The 26235-nt window shown below is 44.4% G+C and overlaps 1 protein-coding gene across 1 annotated transcript in view; it reads left to right on the forward strand.

Moving 5' to 3' along the window:
• Nucleotides 1-16239: 16239 nt before the first annotated feature.
• The window catches only part of Parp12 (poly(ADP-ribose) polymerase family member 12), a 39974-nt gene continuing 29978 nt past the window's right edge, over nucleotides 16240-26235 (forward strand). The window contains exons 1-3 of the mRNA XM_057772610.1: nucleotides 16240-16784; nucleotides 22044-22179; nucleotides 25303-25603. Of these exons, the coding sequence (XP_057628593.1) occupies nucleotides 16453-16784; nucleotides 22044-22179; nucleotides 25303-25603 (769 nt within the window). The 5' untranslated portion in view covers nucleotides 16240-16452. The remainder of the gene's footprint in view (nucleotides 16785-22043; nucleotides 22180-25302; nucleotides 25604-26235) is intronic.

Raw genomic sequence — 26235 nt, forward strand, 5'->3', positions numbered from 1 at the left:
GAGAAACCCTGTCTCGAAAAACCAAAAAAAAAAAAAAAAAAAAAAAAAACACTAGCTCTGTTACTTTCTAACTGGTCTTGGATAAGTTATATATTCTTGGGTCTCAGTTTCCTCTTTAATAACATACTCTCAATCTCACTTAGATTATAGAAGGTATTAAATAGACAAAAAAAAAACACAGGTTGTTAAACTTATCAGAAGAGTCTCTGAGCTGGGAGTGTAACTCAGGTATGACACCTGCCTGGCATGTGTAAGGCCCAGGCTTCAGCACTGCCACTGTGTGCATGCAACATAAGCATATATACACATGTATATTCATAATACACTTTAAAAAAAATACTCTTAGATTCAACCCAAGACTGACATGGCACCATCTAATATGCTTATCTGAACAGCATGAGCAAAACTAGGCATAGGAAGGACAAAGAAAAGCTAGCTGCTTAAGGAGGTCAAGGGTCTCATTGGGGCAGGCAGCCAAAGCTAAAACCGACCCTGGGAATATAGGAAGGCCCTGAGATCTGGACTGAGAATCCTGAGGTTTGTTTCAGCATTTGGAGCAGTGCACCCAAGACTGCATAGTGGCTAGTTACCTGTGGGTAGGATGGGAAGAAGGAAATATCACCAAGGTTGGAGCCTTTGGTACACACACATGTATAAACTGATTTTTGTTTTCAAGCCCAGGTAACAATTTTGGAATCTGACAAGCATGCTCTGTGGTAGTGGCTTTCAACCTGTGTGACCTCTTTGAGTTGCATATCAGATATCCTGTATATCAGATATTTATGGTTCATAACAGTAGCAGAATTACAGTTAAGATGTAGGAGTGAAAATAATTTTATGGTTGGTGGTCACCACAACATGAAGCACTGTATGAAAGAGAAGGTTGAGAACCACTGCTCTATGGAATAGCAGATTGGTTGCTTCAGCACGTGCCGCTCATACCTATGTACAACCCGTGAGAAGTCCCACTCTTGCTCTGGGCAGAACATTCTAAGGCAGAGAAGTTCTTCTCTCCCTTTGATTCCCCTGCTGTACTGCTCACTTGGTTTTTTTTTTTTTTTTTGGTTTTTTGAGACAGGGTTTCTCTGTGGTTTTGGAGCCTGTCCTGGAACTAGCTCTTGTAGACCAGGCTGGTCTCGAACTCACAGAGATCCGCCTGCCTCTGCCTCCCAAGTGCTGGGATTAAAGGCGTGCGCTACCACCGCCCGGCCCTCACTTGGTTTTCTATGTTTATCTGTGTCCTTCCTGTTAAGCTAGTTTAGGACCAGCTCTTTTTTTTTATTTATTTATTTATTTATTTATTTATTTATTTATTTATTTATTTATTTATTTTTGGTTTTTCGAGACAGGGTTTCTCTGTGGTTTTGGAGCCTGTCCTGGAACTAGCTCTTGTAGACCAGGCTGGTCTCGAACTCACAGAGATCCGCCTGCCTCTGCCTCCTGAATGCTGGTATTAAAGGCGTGCGCCCGGCTTAGGCCCAGCTCTTGTAGAACTTGTAGATACTAAGTCTTACTAAAGATACACTTGATGGAGGAATTACTTTCATTTAATAAAGAAACTGCCTTGGCCCATTTATAGGCCAGCCCTTAGGTGGGTGGAGTAAACAGACAGAATGCTGGGAGAAAGAAGCCGAGTGAGGAGTCGCCATGATTCTCCCACTCCAGACAGATGCAGGTTAAGATCTTTCCTGGTAAGCCAGCTCGTGGTACTACACAGAATATTAGAAATGGGTTAGATCAATATGTAAGAGCTAGCCAATAAGAGGCTGGAGCTAATGGGCCAGGCAGTGATTAAAAGAATACAGTTTCCGTGTAATTATTTTGGGGCATAAGCTAGCCATGCGGGCGGCTGGGTGCCGGAGACGCAGCCCCGCCGCTCATATTACAACATACACTGAATAAACAGAAGAGCGAACATATTCCTTGTTAGTTTGACAAGCTTCCCTTTTTACCTATTGTTGCTACCACCAACCATTCTCACTTCAGCTCCCATCGAAGCTCTTAGCACCATGACCAAAACCCTCACATTCAGCTACAGACAGAGAAAATCCAAAACAAGAGTGGCTTAGAACACTGGAAATAAGGCCCTGCAGGCCTGGAAGTCTGGCTACTTGATGTCCAGTAGGAGCAAGGATGAAGCTACAATTCTTCCCTCCTCCCCAATTCTGTCTGTCCTTCCTGAGGTAATCCATATAAAACATGTCCTGGCTGGCACAAATATATTCAATAAATGTAGAAATAATTTCCCTCCAAGTTTGTTACCTTCTTCTTAGTTACATGAGAGTAACCATGAGAACTGGGAACAAAATTGCCACTGCTTTATTAGTTGTTACTACAGGGCTGGGGATGTAGTTTACTTGGTAGAAACAAGGATCATCCTCAGCTACTTGAATTTAAAGATTATGACGCGAGTCTTTGTCTCAAACATGCAAATGTTTATATCGCTACAGAATCAACTTTTGCCAACACCTCACTGGGCTGTGTTTTATTTGGGGTACTGATGTCTGCCTTATATCTTCTCCTGAGTTGACCCAGCCTTTGACAGTTGCTTCAATTTCTGAAATGAAGTATACCAGTTAACAGTGTCTAGTTATCTCTGAGTGGTACCCACTTAAACATACATCAGATCTTCATCTAGATCAGTATAATGCCTCTGTGCCCTGCCCTGGAAATGGTTTTATCACAGCATAGTGATAAAGTGAGAAAGGCCACACTTTTTATGTCCTTTTATTTATCAAGCTCCCTAGACACCACACAAAAAGCTAAGCATACCCCCAATGTTTAGGCAGTGAAAGTAGTGGGAGAAACTGTTTAATTTCTCTATTCAATATGATCATACCTCATAGACCAAAGGAAAAGAAACGATTTTCAGAAATTTTCCATTTCCTGTTCTTGCTTCTACTTTAGGACCCCTTTACTGATATTTTTCTCCAGCCTAGCATCTGTAGGGGTTCCTTGAAGATGCACTTGGCACTTTTCAAATCGAGTAGCTACCAAATTAATAAAGTCACTATTACTCTATCAAAAAGGGGTGCTAAGGCATCCTGGGGTTAGTAGTAAAAGAAGAGTGGCCATTACTGCTAGAGAAGGAAGGAATTACCAGAGTGCATAGGACTTTAGCTTCAAGTATAGTGTAACCACACAGGGAATGCCAACAGTAGCTTGTCCCTTCTGGCTCTCTGAACCTCTCCTAGTACTTTTCCAGACATACTCTCTGGAAGCTGGACATTTGGGAACCATGTGCTGTGGGATAATGCTTTTGTACACTGTAAAGATTTGTCACTCGTATTAGTTTTATAAAATGCTGACTGGCAGGGGCTGAAGAGATGGCTCAATGGTTAAGAGCATTGCCTGCTCTTCCAAAGGTCCTGAGTTCAATTCCTGGCAACCACATGGTGGCTCACAACCATCTGTAATGAGGTCTGGTGCCCTCTTCTGGCCTGCAGACATACACACAGACAGAATATTGTATGCATAATAAATAAATAAATATTTTTAAAAAAATGCTGACTGGCCAGTAGCCAGACAGGAAGTATAGGCAGGGTGACCAGACTAAGAGAATTCTGGGAAGAGGAAAGGTAGAGAGTCAGTCACCATCCAGACACAGAGGAAGCAAGATAAGAATGCCTCACTGAGAAAAGGTACCAAGGCACATGGCTAAACGTAGACAAGAATTATGGGTAAATTTAAGTTGCAAGAGCTAGTTAATAAGTTTGAGCTAATAGACCAAACAGTTTATAATTAATATAAGCCTCTCTGTGTGTTTCTTTGGGACTGAATAGTAGCAGGAACAGGCAGGACAGAAACTTCCATCTACAACCATGAATATCAGTCCTTAAAAGCACAGAACAGGCTTCAAGCAAAGAGAAAATGATCAATGGAGCCAAACAAACTATTCAGTACAAACTCCCTACTTTAAAAAAAAATCCCCATGATGACCCCCTTTTGGAAAACCAGCTCTTGTACAGAGACAACTTCACCCCAATGTACATTCTTCAATAGTGTGCAGCAATTCCTAAATCTGAACCATTTAGTAAAGCACAACAACACTGAGGGTGTGGTTTAAAGGGTACAGGTATTTTTTTTCCTAAACTGTAAACAGGAGGGGTTGACACTCCAAAAACTGGCTTTTTCTCAGCTCTTGTCAATGTGAGGCCAACATGAGAATGTGACTATTCTGTTGGTTTTTTTTTTTTTTGGTGGGGGGGGGGGTTGTACACTCATTAGAGATACCCGAAGATAGCACTGCTTGGAGGAGTGCATTGGGATAAGGAGAAGAGGAAGCCCCCCCCCCCAAATGCTGGATAGACAGCATAAAGGAAGACTGTGGTATGACAATAACACAAGCATGTAGGACTGCCCTGGACAGGAACCACTGGAGAAGTGCCATAAACAGGCTGCCCATGCATGCTTAAGCATTGCTGGGGCATAAATGAGGATATATGATGTTCACTGCTTGGATGAGTTTGTCTAGGCTGGGGATCGTAATGGTTTCCACAAAAGAAATTTATTTGCAACAGTTTTGAAGATCAAAAGTATAAGATCAAAGTATCTACAGATGTATTAGTTATTTGTTGCTGCAACAAAATACCTGACAAACAATTTGAAGGGTTTCTTTTGGCTTACCATTTGAGGTTACAGTTAATCATGGTGGGGAAGTCATCGCGCAGAATCTTGATGCACTTGTTACACTGCACCTGCAGTGAGGAAGCGAAGAGCTGCATAGCTTGCTTGCTTTTTATTCAGTGTATTCAGTCTAGGACCCCAGCCCATAGGACAATACTGATCACATCTAGGGTCTTTATTTTTAGTTAACCTAATATGGAAAGTCTCTCACAGACATGCCTAGATGTTTGTCTCTATGGTGATTCTAAATCCCATCAAGTTGACAAAAAACAAACAAACAAAAAACAAAACAAACAAAAAAAACTAGCCATCATAGCAAGACTGTTGGCTTGGATAACCTTGAGGTGAATATTTATTCCCAACCTCTCTACTTTGTTTGTAGATGGTCATCTTTTGTGTGTATCTCCAAATCATCTTTCCTCTGTTCATGCCTGTGTCCAAAGTTCTCTTCTAAGGATACCTATACAATACACCCTTACACACATACCCCTCAGACAATTCTTAGTATAGTTTATAAATCCACATAAAAATGTTCTTCTGTGCCAGGCGGTGGTCGTGCACGCCTTTAATCCCAGCACTCGGGAGGCAGAGGCAGGTGGATCTCTGAGAGTTCGAGGCCAGCCTGGTCTACAAAAGCTAGTTCCAGGACAGGCTCCAAAACCACAGAGAAACCCTGTCTCGAAAAACCAAAAAAAAAAAAAAAAAAAAAAATGTTTTTCTTACCAGTATACTGCCAGTATTGATTCACCTGACCACAGTAGTGGTGAATACTGAAGGATGGAACAATTTACAGATTCATGGCCTGTCCATGGTTCTTAGGATGAACACTTTCCCTTAAACAAAGTGAAATTTGGATGAAGAGCTTCTAGTCTGCTCATTTCCAGAGAAAATATCCAGGGGTTAATACTCTGAGCTTTATAGGGCTGGAGAGATGGCTCAGTGGTTAAGAGCATTGCCTGCTCTTCCAAAGGTCATGAGTTTAATTCCCGGCAACCACATGGTGGCTCACAACCATCTGTAAGGAGGTCTGCTGCCCTCTTCTGGTCTGCAAACACAGACAGAATATTGTATACATAATAAATAAATATTTAAAAAAAAATACTCTGAGCTTTACCTGGGTGGTGATACTATGAGTGACATATTGCCTTTATGAGTTGCCTTTATTCTTTCCTCAAATATTTACTGAATATTGGGTACTGTGCTACGAAGGCTCTGGGTGGGGTAACAGGAAGGAACCAGGTATGTTCTCTCCGGAAGAGCTAAGGAAATACACAATGTATTTTGCAATAGTACCAAAGCTGGGTCAAGGGGATAATATGCTCTTATGCCTGGTATGAAGCTCTGGTGAGAAACTTCATCATGGGAACTGTCACTAATGTTCCCATGATGAAACATGGGGGGGCACAAAGTAGATACTTCTTGTTCTACATGACTGCCACTTGGGTCCTCTTAATCCTGTCTCTGTAGGCCTGCACCAGAGCTCTTTAGAGGGCTGCCCTTATCCCTCTGCAGATACTTTACCCATTTGTAGGTAAAGAAAGCAAGAAGGGTTGGGGACCTTACTCTTCTCTCTGTACCCCTTCCCCTCAGGCCTTAGCCAACACACAAGGCCTGTTGGTGAAATGTAGCCTTACATTTGAAATCAGAGTAGCTAGTGGTGTCGAATCTGAAGGGTATTTTGACATGAAGGTCAAAGTAAAGAAAGACTTGTTTCAAAAAATGCCATGGGTGTGGCTTTTGTCTAGTAGAGTAGATTATAACTCAATACATAAAAAACCTAAACTGTGTCAGCTCAGAAAAAGATAGAGTGCTAGAATTTAGTCTCCTCGGCTCTCAGTGTCTTATGGAAAGTGGACTGAGAAACTTGCTCAGGTGCTACTATGAGCCATTATTTTAGATTTGTTTTTATTATGGCTATTTTTAAATTGTGTGTGTGCATGCATGCACACACACGCAGGCTAGCATGTTCATACCTGGAGTTACAGGTGGGAATGGAGCCTGAGTCATCTCTTTAGCCCAGCCCTCGTGAGTCATTTCTGGTAAAGGATGGCTGAGAATAGAGCCAAGAACTGCTATTAAAAAAAAAAAAAAAAAAAAAAAAAACAGAAACTTAACAAATACGTGCACGTGTGGCTTCTTCTCTCAGCCACCAGCAAACTCTAAAGAAGTTCAGGCTAGGCTTCTAAATGGTAAGAGAGGAGAGGGGAGAGATTGCTGCTGAAGGAAGAGGGAAACTGTGGATCATCTAATCCCAGCTAAGGCTCCAGCTGAATGCAGTGTTCTAAACATGCCAGCTCAGCCGGGCGGTGGTGGCGCACGCCTTTAATCCCAGCACTCGGGAGGCAGAGGCAGGCGGATCACTGTGAGTTCGAGACCAGCCTGGTCTACAAGAGCTAGTTCCAGGACAGGCTCCAAAACCACAGAGAAACCCTGTCTCGAAAAACCAAAAAAAAAAAAAAAAAAAAAAAAAAAAAAAAAAAAATAAACATGCCAGCTCAGATCTCTGAAGAAAAAAGAATCCTTGGTCTTAACTCCAAAGCTTATGGGTGACTGTTGTGCAGCAATATATATTTCTATTCTCTTTTAATCTCTTGATATTATTCAATGTATCTCTGATTATCCTTTGTTAAAACGTTTAGATAGTTGGCTCTCATGACCCCATATTCTCCATTATTCTCTCATCCCACCGGCTTCTCCTAAACCTTCGTAGTTCTATCAGTCTCTTCTTTCTCCACTAAAGGGGCAGCTTCTTGTAATTCTTTTTTCCTCTTCTGGGATGACCTCATCCAGTCCCGAGGATTCGTATGTCATCTGTATTTTCAGAATTATAGTATTGACCTCTTCTCTAAATGCTAGACTCACAGACCCAAGTGTTTATTGGACATTTCCACTTGGACTTTTTATGGTTTTCTTTGTTCTATCTTAAAACTTTGCATAGTCACTATAGTCAACTAAGAAATTCTGTGAGCAGGAGAAATGGTCTTCCCTAGGGAAGAACACCCCCTACCATTAGTTATCCAATGCAAAGCGGTCAGCCCTAAAATTATAGACATCTAAGTAACACTATATAGATAGAGCAGGCTGTATTTATATATTTAGGAATATATGAATATATAAAAAACATATTATACCCTTGACCCAGTTTTGGTGCTATTGCAAATACACACACACACACACACACACACACTCTCTCTCTCTCATACAAATAGAGGCCATGAATTTGAGAGAAAGTGGGGGAGGGGCAAATGATATAATTTTAAAAATTATTTAAAAACAACCCAAAAATATTTCTTTTTTTTTTTTTTTTTTTGGTTTTTCGAGGCAGGGTTTCTCTGTAGCTTTGGTGCCTCCAAAAATATTTCTTAAGCTGTTAAATGACTACTCATGGAGACAAAGACAGCTCACTTTGTAAGAGTGCTTGCTGCCAAGCCTCACGACTTGAGTTTAATCCACGGGACCTACATGGTGAAAGGAGTGAACTTACTCTATTGTAAACTGTCCTCTGACCTCCACATGTGCCATGACATGTGTGCGCCCTTATACATTCACACTAAATAAATGTAATTAAAATTTTGAAAAGACTACTCAGGACTCATTTTGTTTGGTATGACAAGACAGGACATTTTTATATTGAGAGAGCTCTATAAGAAGCACATTGTGCCATTCAGGAACACACAGGTAAGGCAGGAGACAGAGAGCAGCGAAAAGAGCCTTTATTGTGAGCAATGTCCTTAAGAACAGGTGATGAAGAGGAAGTAAGGATAGCTAATTTGAATAATTTCACCAGCCTGTGAGGAATACAAGAGCTGGCTCTCTCAATGTCTGAACCCTGGACCTGGGGCAATTAAGGAAGGGAAATATCTGCTTCCGTAGTGAGAGAAAAGGGGTGGTTGCAGGAGTTAGCTCACATCAGTGCTTTGCGAGTGGAAGGCAGCCCACCGTGAGCTGTCTGTCCACAATCAGTGGTCAAAGCAACAAATAAAAAAATAAAAAACATAAGTTAGTATTTCTGTGAGTTCATTACTAATAATTTTGGTCTTTTTTGTCATTCTAGGTAAAGACGGTAATCTTTTTTTTAAATTTCAAAGAACTAAGTTTTAATGATTCAGTATATTATTTTTCTAGTCTTTATTGTATTTCTGCTCTAATCTGTATTATTTCCTTTTTTGGCTATTAGTTTCTAGTTTCTAAGGTGGGACATTAGGCTATTGATTTGAGATCTTTTCAGTGTAGACACTGACAGCTACTCATTTCCCCTAAACATTGTTTTTGCTACACCTCACAAGGTTTTTTAATTATTTTCAAGTATTTATGTGATTTTGTATATACGGGTGTTTTGCTTGCATGTATGTCTGTTCACCATGTGTCTGCAGTGTCCTCAGAGGCCAGAAGGCATTGGATCCCTTGAAACTGGAGTCATTGATAGCTGTGAGCCACCATGTGGATGCTAAAAAATTGAATTTTGAATTTTTTTTTTCGAGACAGGGTTTCTCTGTAGCTTTGGAGCCTATCCTGGAGCTAGCTCTTGTAGACCAGGCTGGCCTTGAACTCACAGAGATCTGCCTGCCTCTGCCTCCTGAGTGCTGGGATTAAAGGCGAGCGCCACCACCGCCTGGCTTTTTTTTTTTTTAAAGATTTATATTTATTATGTATATAGTGTTCTGCCTGCATGTGTCCCTGCAGACCAGAAGATGACACCGGACCTTATTACAGATGGTTGTGAGCCACCATGTGGTTGCTGGGAATTGAACTCAGGACCTCTGGAAGGGCAGTCAGTGCTTTTAACCGCTGAGCCATCTCTCCAGCCCCAGAGCAGTAATACTCTTAATGTCTGAGCTGTCTCTGCAACCCTTTTTGTATTTATCTTAATGTATTTTCTAACTTCCTTTTGTCGTGGTCACACATTAAGGTGACATTTGTCACGATCCAGCCTCGATGGGTTCATATGTTCCAGATTAGGCGTGTGTGGATTAGAAATGTTAGGCAGAATAGACAGATACAAAAGAAATACAGAGACATAGTACCAGGAAAGCAAGGCAAAAGACTGATTTAATATGACACAAAGGACAACCAGAACAGTTACTTGCTTCAATACTTGAGACATCAAGCCACTATTTCCTGAGTTAAGGATCTGATGTTTTGGGCAGCATGTGCAGCAACTATGCCTTAGACAAAGTATCAAGTATCCTGTAGGCAGCCACTCCCTATGTCAAACTACGTGTTTTAAAACAAAGGAGCAGCCGGGCGGTGGTGGTGCACGCCTTTAATCCCAGCACGCAGGAGGCAGAGGCAGGCGGATCTCTGTGAGTTCGAGACCAGCCTGGTCTACAGAGCTAGTTCCAGGACAGGCTCCAAAACCACAGAGAAACCCTGTCTCGAAAAAACAAAACAAAACAAAACAAAACAAAAAACAAAAAACAAAACGAAGGGGCAGGAATGTGCTTGAATTCTCTGACCTTTGGTCAGGGTGGAGTGGATCTACCATGGGCTAGGTAAATGTCAAAACACCAAGTAACCACAACCTAGGTCAGGATATCTTGTGTAGCCACACCTGTTGTCAATAACTTTGAAAGTAAAAACAAGCTCAGACTCTCTGACCTTTAGTCAGGGTGGAACAGGCTCACATCTGTGGGCCCCCACATCCTTTGTTAGTTCTCCTTTTAACTTATTAAGAGCATGCTGTATAAGTCCCACATTTGTATCTGATGCTGATTTCTAATTTCATTCCATTAAAGCTAGAGAACATTCTTTTCATGATATGTACATTGTTATAATTTGTAAAGCCTTTAGCCTTTATTCTATGTATGAGTGAGGAGGCAGGAAGAGGGCATCAGAATGCTTGGGACTGAAGTTACAAATGATTGTGAGCCACCATGTAGGTGCTAGGAATTGAATCCCAGGTCATCAGGAAGACCAGCTTAATCCGTGAGCCATCTTTCCAGCCTTGCATTTATAATTTGCAATATTTGTGATTATTGTCTCTATAATTAGATGAAAGGAAGAGGGACAAACTTTTCATTTATCCATAACTACCTTTGCTGGTGCTTTTTATTTCTTCCTAAGAATCTAAGTTATTGCTTAATGCCCTTTCAGCTCAAAGACTCCCTTTAGTATAGGAATAGTAGCAACTAAGTCAGCCTTTAAAAAAAAAAGATTATTTTTATTTTTTTTTATTTTCTTTTTTTTTTTGGTTTTTCGAGACAGGGTTTCTCTGTGGCTTTGAAGCCTGTCCTGGAACTAGCTCTGTAGACCAGGCTGGTCTCGAACTCACAGAGATCCGCCTGCCTCTGCCTCCCAAGTGCTGGGATTAAAGGCTTGCGCCACCACCACCAGGCAAGATTTATTATTTTTAATGTGTGTGTGTGTGTATGGTTACCAGATCCCTCGAAGCTGTAGTTACAAGTGGCTGTGCCATGTTAAGTGCTGGGAACCAAACCTAGGTCCTTAGCAATAGCAGTCAGTGCTCGTAACTGCTGAGCCATCTCCAGTCCACTCAGTCAGATTTTATCTGATAATGCCTTGATGTTTGACTTCATTTTTGAAAGATAGTTTTACTGAATATAGAACTGTCTTCCCCTTCTCTTGGCACTCTGAACATGCCATCCCATTACCTGTGAATATGCATGGCCTCCCTGCACACAGTGAATCAGTTGCCTCTCCTTTACTACTTTGAGGTTTCTCTTTCAACAGTCTAATTATCCTGAGCACATAGACTTTAGATATGTATTGACTTCTATCAAGTTTAAAGGGTTCTGGCCATTTTTTTCAAATAGCCTTCCTCCCCCTTTCTTCTAGGGTGCCCATTATGCATATGTTCCTACAACTGGTGGTGTTCATTTTTTTCTCATTCTTTAAATATTTTTGTTCCTTTTAAATTAATTGACCTATCTTCAGATATTCTGATCCTTTCTTTGCTCTGTTCAGATCTACTGCTAAATACCAATGAGCTTCTCCATTCATTCAGTTATTGTACAAAATTGTTATTCAGTTTTTTAAAATTTTGCTTCTTTTTTTTTTTTTTTCAATTCTGCACTGAGCTTTTATTGGCAAAAGTTCCTTTACAGACGGAATCATCTTAGTGGTTCAAACATTTGTTCTTGAACAGTAATAGAGTTGGTATCAAGCAATATGTTATCAATACTTACATACTTCACATAACTTTTGCTAGAAGATCAACAGTAAAGTTGCCCAATCTCTGGACACTGCAACATGCCTTATTCACCAAAGCACTGGCCTACATCCACAGCTCTCCTGGGACACAGGAAGGACTGTGGGCTGCAGGCTATAATTTGTTTCTTGACTGATACTCTGTTTGATGAGACACTATTCTCATGCTTTCATATTTTACAGAGTTTGAACTCTTTGAACATTTCTCTGAAAGCTTAAAGTCCAAATCTGGCTTTGTCAGAAGCTGTTTCTTTTATGTGTGTTTTGCCTGTATGTACATCTGTGTACTATGTGGAAGCCTGGTACCCAAGGAAGCTAGAAGAGGGCATTTGATTTCCTGGTACTGGAGTTATTGGATGCCATGTGGAAGAGTAGTCAGTGCTTTAACTGCTGAGTCATCTTTCTAGCACCTAAGAGCTGTTTGTATCACTAGCTTTTACTTCCTTTGTATGGGTCATACTTTCTTTTTTTTTAATATTTATTTATTTATTATGTATACAATATTCTGTCTGTGTGTACGCCTGCAGGTCAGAAGAGGGCACCAGACCCCATTACAGATGGTTGTGATCCACCATGTGGTTGCTAGGAATTGAACTCAGGACCTTTGGAAGAGCAGGCAATGCTCTTAACCTCTGAGCCATCTCTCTAGCCCCATACTTTGTTTCTTTACATTCTTCACAATTTACTTGCCAAAGTCGTATTTCATCTCTTCGTGGGGTTATTGTTGCTTGTTGAACTAGTTGCTGTGTTTGTCTAGTGACTTTTACGATTTAATTTTGTATAGTGTGCATCAGTACTGTGTGTGACTAAAGTCTCTACTTGGTTACCTTACCTCTCAGCTAGTGACTAGATGGAGATTACCTTAAGCACCAGGAGCCAGTATGCATCTTAGCCTTTGTCAAGGAGCTCTATGACTATGTTGGTATATGCCTTCATCAGTCAGGCAGTTTCCAAGTATGTATAGCTTTTGCTTCCTGCTTGCACGGAGCCTGAGTGTCAGGTAGAACTTTCTGAGCATCTGTGTGGTCCTATGTGTGCCTGTGTGAGTTCCTACAGTATGCTGACACTTTTCAAAGTCTTTACTTGTTCATTTCTTTGGTTAGTCTGTCTATGGCTTTCCTCAACTGTTATCAGTAGGGAGAACTGCTACAGAGGCAGCTGGGGCCGAATGTGGGAATGTGGGCACGTAGCCTTAATCTGCCCTTTGTCTTCATCTTCTGTTTAACATAATGTGAATCCTGTCTGAGAGTTTCCCAGGGGTACAAAGTCTATGCAAAATTTGATTGGGAAAAATTCAGCACATTGGTATTTCTTAAATTGAGAATTTGCATTTGGCACTGTCCCTTTGGAAGCTTAGTTAGGATGTTTTGGGGATATGGAAATCAATTTGAAAAGGTGTAAATTGGAGAATAAAAAAAGGCCCTTGGCTAAGGGAAGGTGGCTGAGGCCCTCTGCAGCTGGAAGGTTAAAATCATCCTTAAAGTGCCCTGTGGGGTAGGGGGGGGGAAGTGTCCTGTGTTGTCTTCCATGGACCCTTGTGAATCCACACCCATTCTACAACAGTTATCCATTGCTTCAGCCATGATATTAAAATATTTGATATTTGTATCCTCTTAGGAGGATGTGGGCATCCAATGAGATCACATGAAGACATGCCTTTCAAGGAGATTCTCCACAGTCGTCCTTGGGATGAGCCATTGAAAGAGCTCCAGCCCTGCTGCCTGCTCTCTTGGCACAGATACTAGGAATGTGGTTGTCATTTCTCAAAGGTATCAAAGAGCTTCAGGGGAAAATATTGGAGTCAGAGAAATGTACAAAGGTTGCTGGGATTTGGCTGCTTTTACTCTGGAGGAGTTGCTGCAAGCTTCTAGTTAATTTCCAGAGTTCTGAAAAACTAGCAGCATTTCCCAGCTTCTTCACTGCTTCTATGGAAGGACTCACTGTTTTTATCTTCACTGCATTTTCCCAGTCATGATATTAAAATGGGGAAACTTTTATGGAAGAGCACTTGCTTGGCAGGCAGATTGAAAATAATAAGACATTATTGCAAAGCAATGTCAAAAGTACAAGTAAACACTGGGTGGTGGTGGTACACGTCTTTAATGCCAGCACTTGGGAAGTAGAGGCAGCCTGGTCTACAGGGCGAGTTCCAGGACAGCCAAGGCTGTTACACAGAGAAACCCTGTCTCGAAAAAAAAAAAAAGTTAAATGTTTAAACCAAATAAAAATATTTAACAATCGAGCTGGGTGGTGGCGGTATACGCCTTTAATTCTAGTACTCGGGAGGCAGAGATCTCTGTGAGTTTGAGGCCAGCCTGGTCTACAAGAGCTAGTTCCAGGACAGTCAGGGCTGTTACACACACACACAAAACCGTCTCGAAAAGCCAAAAAAATTTAACAATTGAACTATCATATCAAAAACTAGTCCAAGAAAAAAAACTGCCCTTCACTCCGGTCCCTAATCCATTTTCATTTGCTCTTGTTACTATCTAGTCTTCCTTATCCTTTTTACTTTTTTTATTGGAGGGGGGAGCATTGAGCCTAATGTTGCAAGATTTATATAGCCTACCACCCCAGCATGCCCTTTTTATTCATTATGGTGTGTGCATGTATGTGTAGGGGTGGGAGGCCAGAGGTCAAGTCTGGGTGTCATTCCTCAGGAGCTGTCCACCTTATTATTTTAGTTTATGGTGTGTATGCATATATGATGCATGTGTTTTAGGTTTGTTTAGCAAGTACCTTTCTCTGCTAAGCCATCTTTCCAGTTCCCATCTTATTTTGAGACAGGATTTCTGGAACCTGGGGCTTGCCAATTGGTCTAACCCCACTTCCTTTTATTCTTACATTTTTGTAGTAATATTCCCTGACCTTCCTGAAGATTCAACTCAGGGGCTATACCCTCAGTTCACCATTTTCTGTAGTATTTTATACTTAGGGTTTTTTGTTTGTTGTTTTTTCAAAACAGGGTTTCTCTGTGTAGCTTTTAGAGCCTGTCCTGGAACTCACTCTGTAGACCAGGCTGGCCTCCAGAGGAGCTTAGATGAGCGTTAGTGCCGCAGGAGACAGCTAGCAGGGCTTTTCAGGTCTTGATGGTCTCTGTGAGGTTCTCAGGGCTGCGCTGGGTCTGTCTACAATACTTGAATTCCTGAGATGGCACTGCCCATGAGTGCTGGGATTAAAGGCGTGCACCATCACTGCCTGGCGTACTTAGAATGTTATATTCATTTTAAGTTTGTAAGTACTCACCTCCTTCAACTCTACTCTTCCCACTTTCCTCTTACACTCCGCTGTAACCAAAGTGTTGAATCAAGTTCATTCAAAAACACCCTACTGGTACACTCTCAAACGTGGGCTGGCCTTGAACTTGATATCACCTGCCTCGGCCTCCCAAGTGCTGGGATTAAAGGTGCCCCTCTTCACACCTGGTTTAATTTTATTTTCAGGTGTATGAATATTTTGCCTGTATGTATGTCGTGTGTGCCTGGTGTCTGAAGAGTCCAGAAGGGGGTGTTGGATCCCCGCCAGAACTAGAGTTACAGGCAGTTGTCAGTTGCGAGCTGCCATGTGGGTGCTGGGACCTGGGTCAGGGTCCTCTACAAGAGCAGCATGTGCTCTTAACTCCTGAACCATCTCTCCAGGATCCTGGGATTTGGCGATCTTTTCTCACAACATATGGATAGCCTTCTAGGTCAAAGACAGAATTTAAAACATGCTTGTTAAAGCTGTTTGGTCTGAAAACAGTTATATTGTCCTCAGTACTCTGTCCTATCTTGTGAACGCGATTTACTGATACTTTTATTTCTGGGAAGATTCGTGGAGGAAGAAACGGGGGCTGCCTTATTTTAACAGGTATTTCCCATTTACTTACTCCAAGAACATTTAACTGCCAGGGCCACATACAGCAAAGTCCTTTCCGGCGAAGAAACTTGAACTATCTGCACAATCTTTATTAAGAAGGGACGAGGAAAGCGGGACCTGCCCCTTTCACGGACATACCTACCCTTTCTTGAGGGAAATACGGGATCCGCCACAAGGGCTGACGCCCCAGTAACATGCGGGCCGGGCCGGCCTCTCAATTCCGAGCGACTGTTTCCATTTGTTCCGGGGTGAGGTGGGACCAGGTCCGTCGACCCGCTTCCGTGGTCCGCCTGCGAAGCCCGCGTTTGCCTGGGTGACTTGTGAGCCCCGCGAACGCGCCTCCGCCAACGGGCCGCAACGGGCCGGAGTCGTCTGGAAACTTCTCTCAGCCGCTCGACCTGACTGAAGCCCGGCCTAGCTGAGGGCGCGTCTCGCCCCGCAGATCGCTGCCTCGAAGGAAGCCGCCCCTTCTCCCTCGGACGCGGCCCCGACCCCGGCCCCGTGAGGACCCGCGGATCCGGCCCGCGCGACGCCTCGAAGGCGCGCCGGGTCGCGCGGTGCGCGCTCCCGCTCGGGGTGCGCGCGGGCGGCCGTCGAGCCGCGCGGTCCCCAGCTGCGGGCCCTCAGGCGAGGGCGCCGGCACCTCAGCTGCGGCCCGGGGGCGTGGCAAGGCCCCGCGACTCCTGTTTTCCCCGCCGGTGCCCGCTTTCGGTTTCGTTTCCTCCCGGCGTCTCCACACCCGCGGAGTCGTGGCTCGTGACGGCCGCCGCCGTCGTCCGCGCTACCCTCGGTCCGACGACCATGGCTCAGGCCGCGGTGGCGGTGGCAGAGGTGACCCAGGTGCTGTGCGCCGCCGGCGGTGCCTTGGAGTTAGGCGAGCTGCGGCGCCGCTTGCGAACGAGCCCGGGCGCCGACGCGCTGGAGCGGCTGCTGCGGGACCGCGGGCGCTTCGTGGTGGCCTCGCGGGCGGGTCGGGCAGCGGCGGCGGCCTCGGAGCGGGTGGTGCTGGCCGTGTCGTCGCTGCGTCTGTGCCGCGCGCACCAGGGCCCCAAGCCGAGTTGCACCGGGCTCTGCGCGCAACTGCACCTCTGCAAGTTCCTCATCTACGGCTCCTGCAAGTTCCCGAAGACCGGGTAAGGACACCGGCGACGGGCGGAGGCCCCTGCCCCTCCGCTCCCGGGCCTCCACCCCCGTCCAGAGTTAGACAGCTAGGGGACTTCTCCACAGCCTCGCCTGTCCCTCACTCAGTGAGCGGTCACTGATCACCTGCTTAGTGGCTGGCCCTGTGATGGAGTGGCTTAGATAGGATGTGGTACCAGGAGGGACACCTGAGCATGGCATTATGGCTCCCGGAGGGAAGTTGAGGGGCAGGCAGCAAGGCTCGCAAATGAGCTGTAAGGAAGCTGGGAAAGCTCCATTCAACCTGCTGAGAAGCCGAAACTCAAGATTTTCAAGGTCCTTAGTGAAAAGTTTCTGCACCCCGAGGAGCCTCTCTGCTGATGCAGCAATCCACACCAGATCTAATCAAACCGAATTAGAAAAGGCCCAGGTTTAATGGCTACAACGTTCCCAGATGATTTTCCAGCCCCGCCCAGCCCCCCCATCTCCACCCCAGGGAAGACGGGAAAGAGACTGAAAAACCCCATGTCTGTCTGTTAGGAATATTTCCTAAGCGAGCTCTCTGACGACGCAAAAATTCCCAACCAAGCCAAATCAAAACAAGCCAAATTAAGAAATATCCAGGTTTAATGGGAGATCTGCGCTCTCGGGTGGCCCTGAGGAGGAAACCGTGAACGCGACCCCCCGCAGGAAGAAAGGGAGACCACGTGTTTTTCTTTTGGGGATCACTTAAGTACCCTGGGGAGGGGTCCTGACCCCACCCCCAGGGAGGGGTCAGGACCTGGCCTGCTGGGATTTGAAGTCCAGACCAGGCCTGGTGGCTGAGATAGATGCCAGGGACTGGGGCCTAGGCTCCCAGCCTAACACCGTCTGTCTGTCTGTTTTCTGGGGGACAGTTTAAGTACCCTGTGAACATCTCTGGGGGAGGGTCATCATTTGCGAGCTTTCTGAGCTGTGGCAGGGTTTGGAGAGAGATGGGGGAGGGGTCCTGGGGCGGAACTTTCACCAGAACATTGCAGACTCTGGGTAAATGGATGCCCCGGGCTGGGGTGAAGCTTCTACCAGAACACTTGGGGAACTGATTCCTGCCATCTCCTGGTCCTCCTGGGTGCCCTTCTACACACCCCACCCCCAGCTGTGGTTCATTTGGTGGCGTTGCCCTTTCTGGAATGCCCTTCCTGATTTGTTCTGTAGTGTCTCGAGCAGCAACCGGAAGATTATGTTCTTTGTGAGCGCTTCCTCTTCACCCTTCCACATCACACTGTTTACTGCTGCTGCCCTTGTTAGTCTGGGCTGACTCTCCACTTGCATCTGCATATAGTTGGTGATTAGTGAAATTTGTTTAGACTGAAGGATTGGGGCCTCGCCTTGACAGTGATCAGGCCTGTTGGATGGCTGCTATCGGGTTTGCATTTTAAGATGATTGGGTAATGGTGTAGATACTGAGTTAGCAGAGGATGCTGAGAATGCCTGCTCCGAAGCCAGTCCAGTTATCTAGAATTAGTGTCTTCACCCTCCTGCTTCCTTTTGCTGTAACACAGAAGACATTATTATAATTATGATGCTGATGAGGTCAGGTTAATAGTTATCTTGGGTTAGTAGCCTTGCAGTCATTCAGGGATCCAGACTGACAAATACAGTTGTACCCTCAACACTTGAAGCAGTTTGAAGCATCAAGTTCTAAAAGTTGAAGGAAAATCTGAACAGTAGAGGGTCTGGTGGGAGGTTTGTGTGGACCAGGTCTAGAAGTGGTAAATATCCCCCCTACCAGAAGCTAAGTTGTCTCCTGACCCTAAGGGGTATGGCCTGGGTAACGTCGTCTCTAGGGCTCAGCCCTTCAGAGATAATCTTGGTTAGAACTTCACAAAGAATGTGTGTGAGAGAAATTTGGGGAAGTTGAAGGAGAGGGTGACAGTGTGGAGAGAGGCTGTGGAGAAATGATTACTGCTCCCGCTAGGGACTGAAGGCAGGAGAGGGCCTCCATTCTGTTATCTAAACAGCAGACTGAACCCTTAGATGCTGATTTGGAAGCTGCTAGGTGGTAAATCCCGTGACCCCAGTCACAGGAGCAGACCAGATCCGAGAAGGTGAGCCTACAGAGATAGTGGAGCTTTAGAATAATCTGCCAGGCAGGAATGAGATCTCTAGGGTGAAAGAGGAGCTGCAAGCCCAGAGAAAGGGTGTGTAACAAGCAGTGACTGTGAGTGCATGAATTTGAGATGGCCTCTCTATGTTGGCCTGACTGGCATGAAGCTTACTATGTAGACCAGGCTGGCTTCCAACTCACGAAGATCTTCCTGCTTCTTGGATTGAAGCCATGTACCACTGTACCCGCCTGGTGAACCTTTATAATGTGCTTAATTGGTAAGATAATCATGGAAGGAAGATCTCTTATTACACAAATTCTTTGGGTTTAAATTTTGTACTAGAAATCTGGACATGTGATATTTACTGGCCGACGTGACTGAGGTTCTTCCTCATTTTTCACCTTTGTCTACTCCCATGATTTTATACTAGGTAGTTTCCTAAACTACCCCAAACGTTTTTTCCATGGGAAATAGAAAGTGAGTGTGACTAACTGTACTTTTTTTGTGACTTTTGACTTCTTGATGGCAGGGTTATCTCTGTGAGTTTCAGTGAGTTTCTGTCTCCTGCCTTACATTCCTCTCTCCACCCAGCCGTAGCACTTCTGTCTCCACCTCCCTAGTGCCGGGACCACCTTTGAGCTGTTTCTCTTTGGAGAGATTCGACCTTGTTTGGGTCAGGGTAGCCTTGAACTAACAGAGATTAAAGGGGGATTAAAGGTGTGAGCCACCACTCCCTGGCCTGCAGCGGCTGAGCTCTGCACTCTGATCTTCAGGCAAGCTTTATTTGTTGAAACAAACAAAAACATCACCACACTGTCTTTGACTTCAGACCTGTGCTTAAGAGGCAGTGTGCCTGGTGATCGAGAGCTAGTCACCTTGTTTGAACCCAGCTCTGCTCTTTGCTGGCCAATATTTGGCAAGTGGCTTTATGGCTAAGTCTCAGTTCCCTCAACGATGCTGAGATTATTACCTCACAGGCTCATTGAGGACTGAATGAGTTAACTCATGAGACAGTTAGGCGGCCCCTGTTGCATAGAAAATGCTCAGCAAGCTTTAATTGTCATTATCATTATTGCAGTTATTTGATATATTTGGCATTGGCATTACCAACTTATTTCCCTCTCTCCTCTTGTCAGCTTTTTCCTAACCCTCTGAGTATTTGGCTTGTTTTGTACCTTTCAGGGGCCTCTCCTGGTTACTCCTCAGTTCTCTCCCCACTCCAGACTCTGCAGTGTCCTTTTCCTTTTGGGCCACTGTTTTCCTACTACAGCTGATCTCAGACTTCGCGCTCCATATTTGAGTTCTTTTTTATTGCATTCACTAGAAGGGGGATAGGAGTCAAGGATGACTTTGTGGTTTTTGATCTTCAGGGGAGCTCGTAGGAAAAAAGGGTTTGGGAATGGATCAGCAGTTTGGCATTCTTTCAAGATGTTTATTACAGACCTAAACTAAGGTATAGGAGATACCGCTTTGCCTGGCTTTTCAGGTGACCCAGACAGTCATTTGGAGTCCCTGAGTTCTTAGGGTGGAGTACTAGTGCCTGATTGATAAGTGTGGAGGAGGGGAGTTGCAAGAGGACTGGACCCAGGAGTGTGTGTCTACGTGTACACATGCCTGAAAGCATGGGTCATTCTGCTTAGCGTTTAAAGAAAGATCTACTTTTATTATTTTTAATTATGTGTCTGTGTGGGGGTAGAGTGGAAGGAGTTGTGTACATAAGTGCAGGTGCCTTCGAAGGCCAGAGGAGAGTGTCAGTGAGACACCAACCATGGGTGCTGGGAATTGACTGCAGGACCTCTGGGTGAGCAGTATAGTGTTCTTAACTACTGAGCCATCACTCTACCCCCTGCTCAGTTTTTTCTTTTGTTTGTTTTTTCTCGTGTGTGTGTGTGTGTGTGTGTGTGTGTGTGAGAGAGAGAGAGAGAGAGAGAGAGAGAGAGAGAGAGAGACAGGGTCTCTCCCTGACTATCCTGGGACTCACTGTGTAGCCTAAGCTGGCCTTGACTCACAGAAATCTGCCTGCCTCTGCCTCCTGAGTATTGGGATTAAAGGCCCTATCCTTTAATATCTATCATGCCCTACCCTTACTCAGGTTTTTTTTTAATTGATTTTTATTGAACTCTACATTTTTCTCTGCTCCACTCTCATCCTCTCCTCTCCCCCCTTTCAACCCTCCCCCAAGGTCCCCATGCTCCCAGTTTACTCAGGAGATCTTATCTTTTTATTCTTCGCTTGTAGAGTAGATAGATCTATGTATGTCTCTCTTAGTGTCATCTTTGTTGTCTAGGTTCTCTGGGCTTGTGGTTTGTAGGCTGGTTTTCTTTGCTTTATGTTTAAAAGCCACCTATGAGTGAGTACATGTGATAATTGTCTTTCTGCCTTACTCAGTGCTTACTGAGTAGCCAGTCTGCTATGAGACCTTTTGCATGATGGCCCTGATGTTCTCATTACATACTTGCTGAGAAGGGTTGTCTGGGCCCTATACATTGCCCAGTGCCATCTCTTCCCCGTCATGTTTTCATGCATAGCTATTTTTTCTCTGCTGCTTATAAGCAGGGTTAGGAAGTATTTGTGAAAACTTGCCATGAGGAATGATTTTACCAGTTCTGTAAGTCTGCCGTAAGTATCATCGATTGGATGGCCTGACCTTTCTTCCGTCCCCCCTCTCCTCCCTTCCTCTCTTATACTCCTTCCCTTTCCTGCCTCCCCCTCCTTCACAGGGGCTTGTAATGTTGTCCAGCTAGTCTAGAACTTGTGATCCCACTGCCTCAGCTTCTGAGTGTTGGGATTACAAATGTCTGTCGTAATACCCAACAGACCAGGAGGCTTGAACAACAACAATTTATTTCTCACAGTTCTGGAGGATAGAATTTTGAGATGAGGTGTTGGGTAGGTTGGTTTCTTCTGAGATTGCTTTCTTTGGCTTTCAGATGGCCACCTTCTTCCTGGGGTTCTCATAAGCCTTTCCTCTATGTGGATCTTTGCTCTAGCCTCCTTTTTATTAAAGGACATCAGTCATGTTGGATTGGAACCACTCTAATGACCTTATTTTAACTTAATTACCCCTCTCATGACCCTATCTCCAAAAGCAGCTTGACATCCTAAGGATCCAGAAGGTGGAGCTCTAATAGGGGAGTTTGGGGGAGATCAAATTTAGCCCATAACACCATCTCTGCTTCTTTGCAGGAAGAGCTGTAGGAATGGTCACAACTTGAAGACTGATCACAACCTGAGTGTGCTGAGAACTCATGGTGTTGACCACCTCAACTATAGTGAGCTTTGCCAACTCTTGGTTCAAAATGACCCCTGGCTTTTACCAGAAGTGAGTGCCAGAGGGATGGTGGGGTTGAGGTCTTCTTTGCAAATAACACTGGAGAAGCCAGATAGTTGAAAGATAGATAACTCAGTGCTGGAGAGAGCTGAGGACACCATTTTTATCAAGAACCATTGCATGGAGGAGACTTAGATTTAATATCCAGCTCTGCTAATTAAATATACTGGATTTAATATCTAGCTCTGCTGATTTTGGACCAGCCTTAGCATCTCTTGAAACTTTTCCTTCCCTATCAGTTGACAGTGAGGTTGGCCAATGCCTTAAGCAAGTGTTATTTAGCACTGAGCAGAACAAAAGACCCCAGTTGGCTTGTCCCTGAATTGTGGGAATTGGAACTGTAACTTTGGGTATTGGTCTATGGTGATGTCTTCCAGAGCTTCTTGACAGTCACTCAGTAATCTCTGTACTCACTCCTTTTACCCGGGAGAATTTGAACATTAGCTGACATGCATTCTCAGATGGTGTAAGCTTATTGCATTTTCTCTGTATCATTTGGTGGGTGAGGACTAACAGCACAGAAGATTTATTGGGTAAGGCGCAGGGAACTATATAGAGAACTTTTAGACCGCAGCAAGGTAGGAATGACTTTCATGGCAGGGGAGGAAGGAAGGTGCTGAGTGGGAGACTGACTGACTATAGCCTGTGTCTGACAGCAGTTCTGCCAGGCTCCCAGGGACTGCTAGAGAGTTGCTGTGACTCACCAGATGAGGCCTGCGTTTGGATCTGCTGTACTCCACTGTGCTGGGCAAGGCCTCAGTGTGAACAGGACACTGGCTTTAAAGGGCGCCTCTGGCCTCGAGTTCTCCAGCAGATCTGAGTAGGGTATTTTCCATGGACGGGGCAGGTTAGATGGGATGTTTGGACACTGTTACTGGTTTGATCTAACAAATTAGATCGGCATATTTTAATGCAGATATTTCCGTATTAGACAATGTCACCCATTTGAGAAATGGTAGCATTTCATCGTGAGTGGCACGTAATAAATGTTGACTTTTTATATTTGCCTTTTGAAAATTCATATTGATTTTATTCAGCTAAGCTTTCGGGAATATCCATTTTGGTTTGGTACTGTGATCAGGAGATAAAAGATCCTGCTTTGTCCTTAAAGGAAGCAAATCAAATTGTAGGATAAGAAGGTCACAGAATGATTTCAGGGTGATGTTTGTGATTGTGGGAGTTCACGTTCTGGGCAAAGGTGTTTTCAGGTTGATGAGTCCTGTCCTGAGTGCTGGAAGATAAATGAGCGAGGACGAGGGCAGTCTGGCACCCCTGATGTGCTGGCATTGTTGGACACTTCCTTGTTTTCCTGTCTAGTAATCACAACAACTCTGCCACATTGAAATCCTACCCATTTTAGAGATTTAAACATTGGAGTCTCAAAGCTGATGAGTGGCTTGTGCACAGCAGCTGTCAGAATTGATGTATAGCTTTTCCCGTGGGTGGAATCCTTGAAGGACAACCAAGTCCTGCTTCTGAAGCCCTCAAGGGATTTTCTACAGCTTGTGAAAGTGCCTAGGAGTCAAGTGGGGGCCATTTTCCATGTTGTAGTACTTGAAATGTAGAAAAGGAGCAGCGGATTGGGGGCAAGCTGCAAGTCTGCAGTTGTGCATTGTGGTGCGTGTTTTGTGATCTTAGTTGGTGAAGGCAGAGGACTAGGACTCACGTCGGATGGGGTCAGTCTGGGCTATGGGAGACCTTGTATCAATAAACCAGAAAAAGGCTGAGGTTTGCCAGCAACCCAGCTGAACACACAACAGATACAGGGACTAGCTGTGTGACTGGGGCCAGCTGATGAAATTTTAATAAAATTTATTAAATTTGTTAGGAGTGGGGCATAAACACACACGTGTACAAGGGTGCGTATGAGTGTGCCACACACAGTGCAAAGGTCAGAGGACAACTCTATGGAGTTGTTCTTCCTTCTTACCTTAACGTTGACTCTGGTGTTTGAGTCAGGACCTCAGGCCTGAGCAGCCGGTGCCTGTACCTGTTGGGCCTGGCTATTGAGCTTTGGAGTTTGCAAGTTCCATTGAAAAATGAAGTGGTTTTTTTTTTTGTTTTTTGTTTTTTTTTTTTTGTTTTGTTTTTTATCTATTTTGCTTTTGGGGGGCCTGCCACTCAGCTCCCAAATAAATCACACATGGAGGGTTAGTCTTAATTATGAATGCCTAACCTCAGCTTGGCTTGTTTTATCCAGCTTTCCTTAATTTAAATTATCCCGATTACCTTTTGCCTCTGGGATTTTTTTTCTTTTTTTTTAATATTTATTTATTTATTATGTATGCAATATTCTGTCTGTTGTATGCCTGCAGGCCAGAAGAGGGCACCAGACCCCATTACAGATGGTTATGAGCCACCATGTGGTTGCTGGGAATTGAACTCAGGACCTTTGGAAGAGCAGGCAATGCTCTTAACCTCTGAGGCCATCTCTCCAGCCCCGGGATTTTTTTCTTTTCTTACTTCTGTATATCTTATTCTGTGACTAGCTGGGTGGCTGGCCCCTAGAATCTTCCTTGTTCTCTCTTGCTCCTTCTTCCTCCATTTCTCAGATTTCTCATCCTATTTATTCTACCTGCCAGCCCTGCCTATCCTTTTCTCCTGCCTCGCTATTGGCTGTTCAGCTTTTTATTAGACTATCAGCTGTTTTAGGCAGGCTCAGCAACACAGCTTCACAGAGTTAAACAAATGCAACACACCTTAAAATAATTTTCCACAACAATAGGCAGTGGTATTTGGCCTTTTCTGAGATACATTAGCCCTTATAACCTCTCTGACTTTGAACTTAGAAAGGAAAATTGGGAGAAATGAACTAGTAAGAGATACTTGGTGTGGTGAGGCTGTGGGGGGTGAGGGTAGGTGGGAGACCGCTACTGCCCCGCCCCTTTGAAGTTGTGTGGATCTTCCTAGAGGAGGGTCTTGTTCGGAGTGTATTTTATTTTAGGGAGCATTCTGGTATCCATGTCTTAAGTGAAAGGTGACCTCTCTGGCCTATGTGAATGGTGAAAATAATACATTGGCTCTGAGGCCCCTTCTACCCGTGGCATGGCTATTGAGGAGATGTGCTGTGTAAAGTGTTCATGGGATGGTGTCTTTTATGCTCTTTGTCAACAGATCTGCCTACATTACAACAAAGGAGATGGACCCTTTGGCTCTTGCTCATTTCAAAAGCAATGCATTAAACTCCACATCTGCCAGTACTACTTACAGGGAGAGTGCAAGTTTGGCACTGGCTGTAAGAGGTCCCACGAGATCACTAACTCTGATAATCTTCAGAAATTGGAGAAGCTGGGTATAAGTTCTGACATGGTGAGCAGGCTGCTCTCTACTTACCGGAATGCATATGACATCAAGAATACGGGCTCCGCCCTCAGCAAAGTGTCCCCTTCTCCTGTAGGTTCATCGGGAACTTCTGGTAAGGCTGCTGGAAAGTGCTGTGGGCCCTGGGCTTGTGACCTGGGTTTTTGTTGGTTAGTAAATACAATATGGCTTTGTGCAATTGTGAACTTTAGTAACAGTCATTGATCTTTCCTAGCTCAGGTTCCGAAGATGACTTGAAGTCTAGGCTTAGTCAAACAAGGCATTCTAGGTGGTGTGAACTGCGGTGGGTACCCTAGAGGCTTTGGGTCTGCACTGAAGTGAGGTCAGCTCCCCTCTATGCAACTGCCTTCCTACTCTCTGGAGAATTTTTCCTTTTAGTGAGGGACCTAGAGTTGGGATGCTGATTATACAGCTCTAGGGCCAACCATTAGGTGGTATTCTTTATATAGCAGAAGAATTCAAGAAGGCATTTGTAAAACTGGCCTTGACTATCTTCCTGCCATGAGTAAGCAGATGTTCCCTCCTTGTTAATTTTTTATTTATTTGGCTTTATTCCCTAACTCTTTTTGACATCTAGACAGTGCTTGGCCTGTCAACATGAGTGAGTAGGCAGGAGGTCTTTTTTTTTTGTGTGTGTGTGTGTCAGGCTTAGTGACAAGTAGATGACTTCTCAGTTGGGATTTTATAATATTTTGCATTCATAGGTGTTTTCTCCTATGTGTGTCT

This window comes from Chionomys nivalis, chromosome 1, assembly GCF_950005125.1.
Source record: "Chionomys nivalis chromosome 1, mChiNiv1.1, whole genome shotgun sequence".
NCBI lineage: Eukaryota > Metazoa > Chordata > Mammalia > Rodentia > Cricetidae > Chionomys > Chionomys nivalis.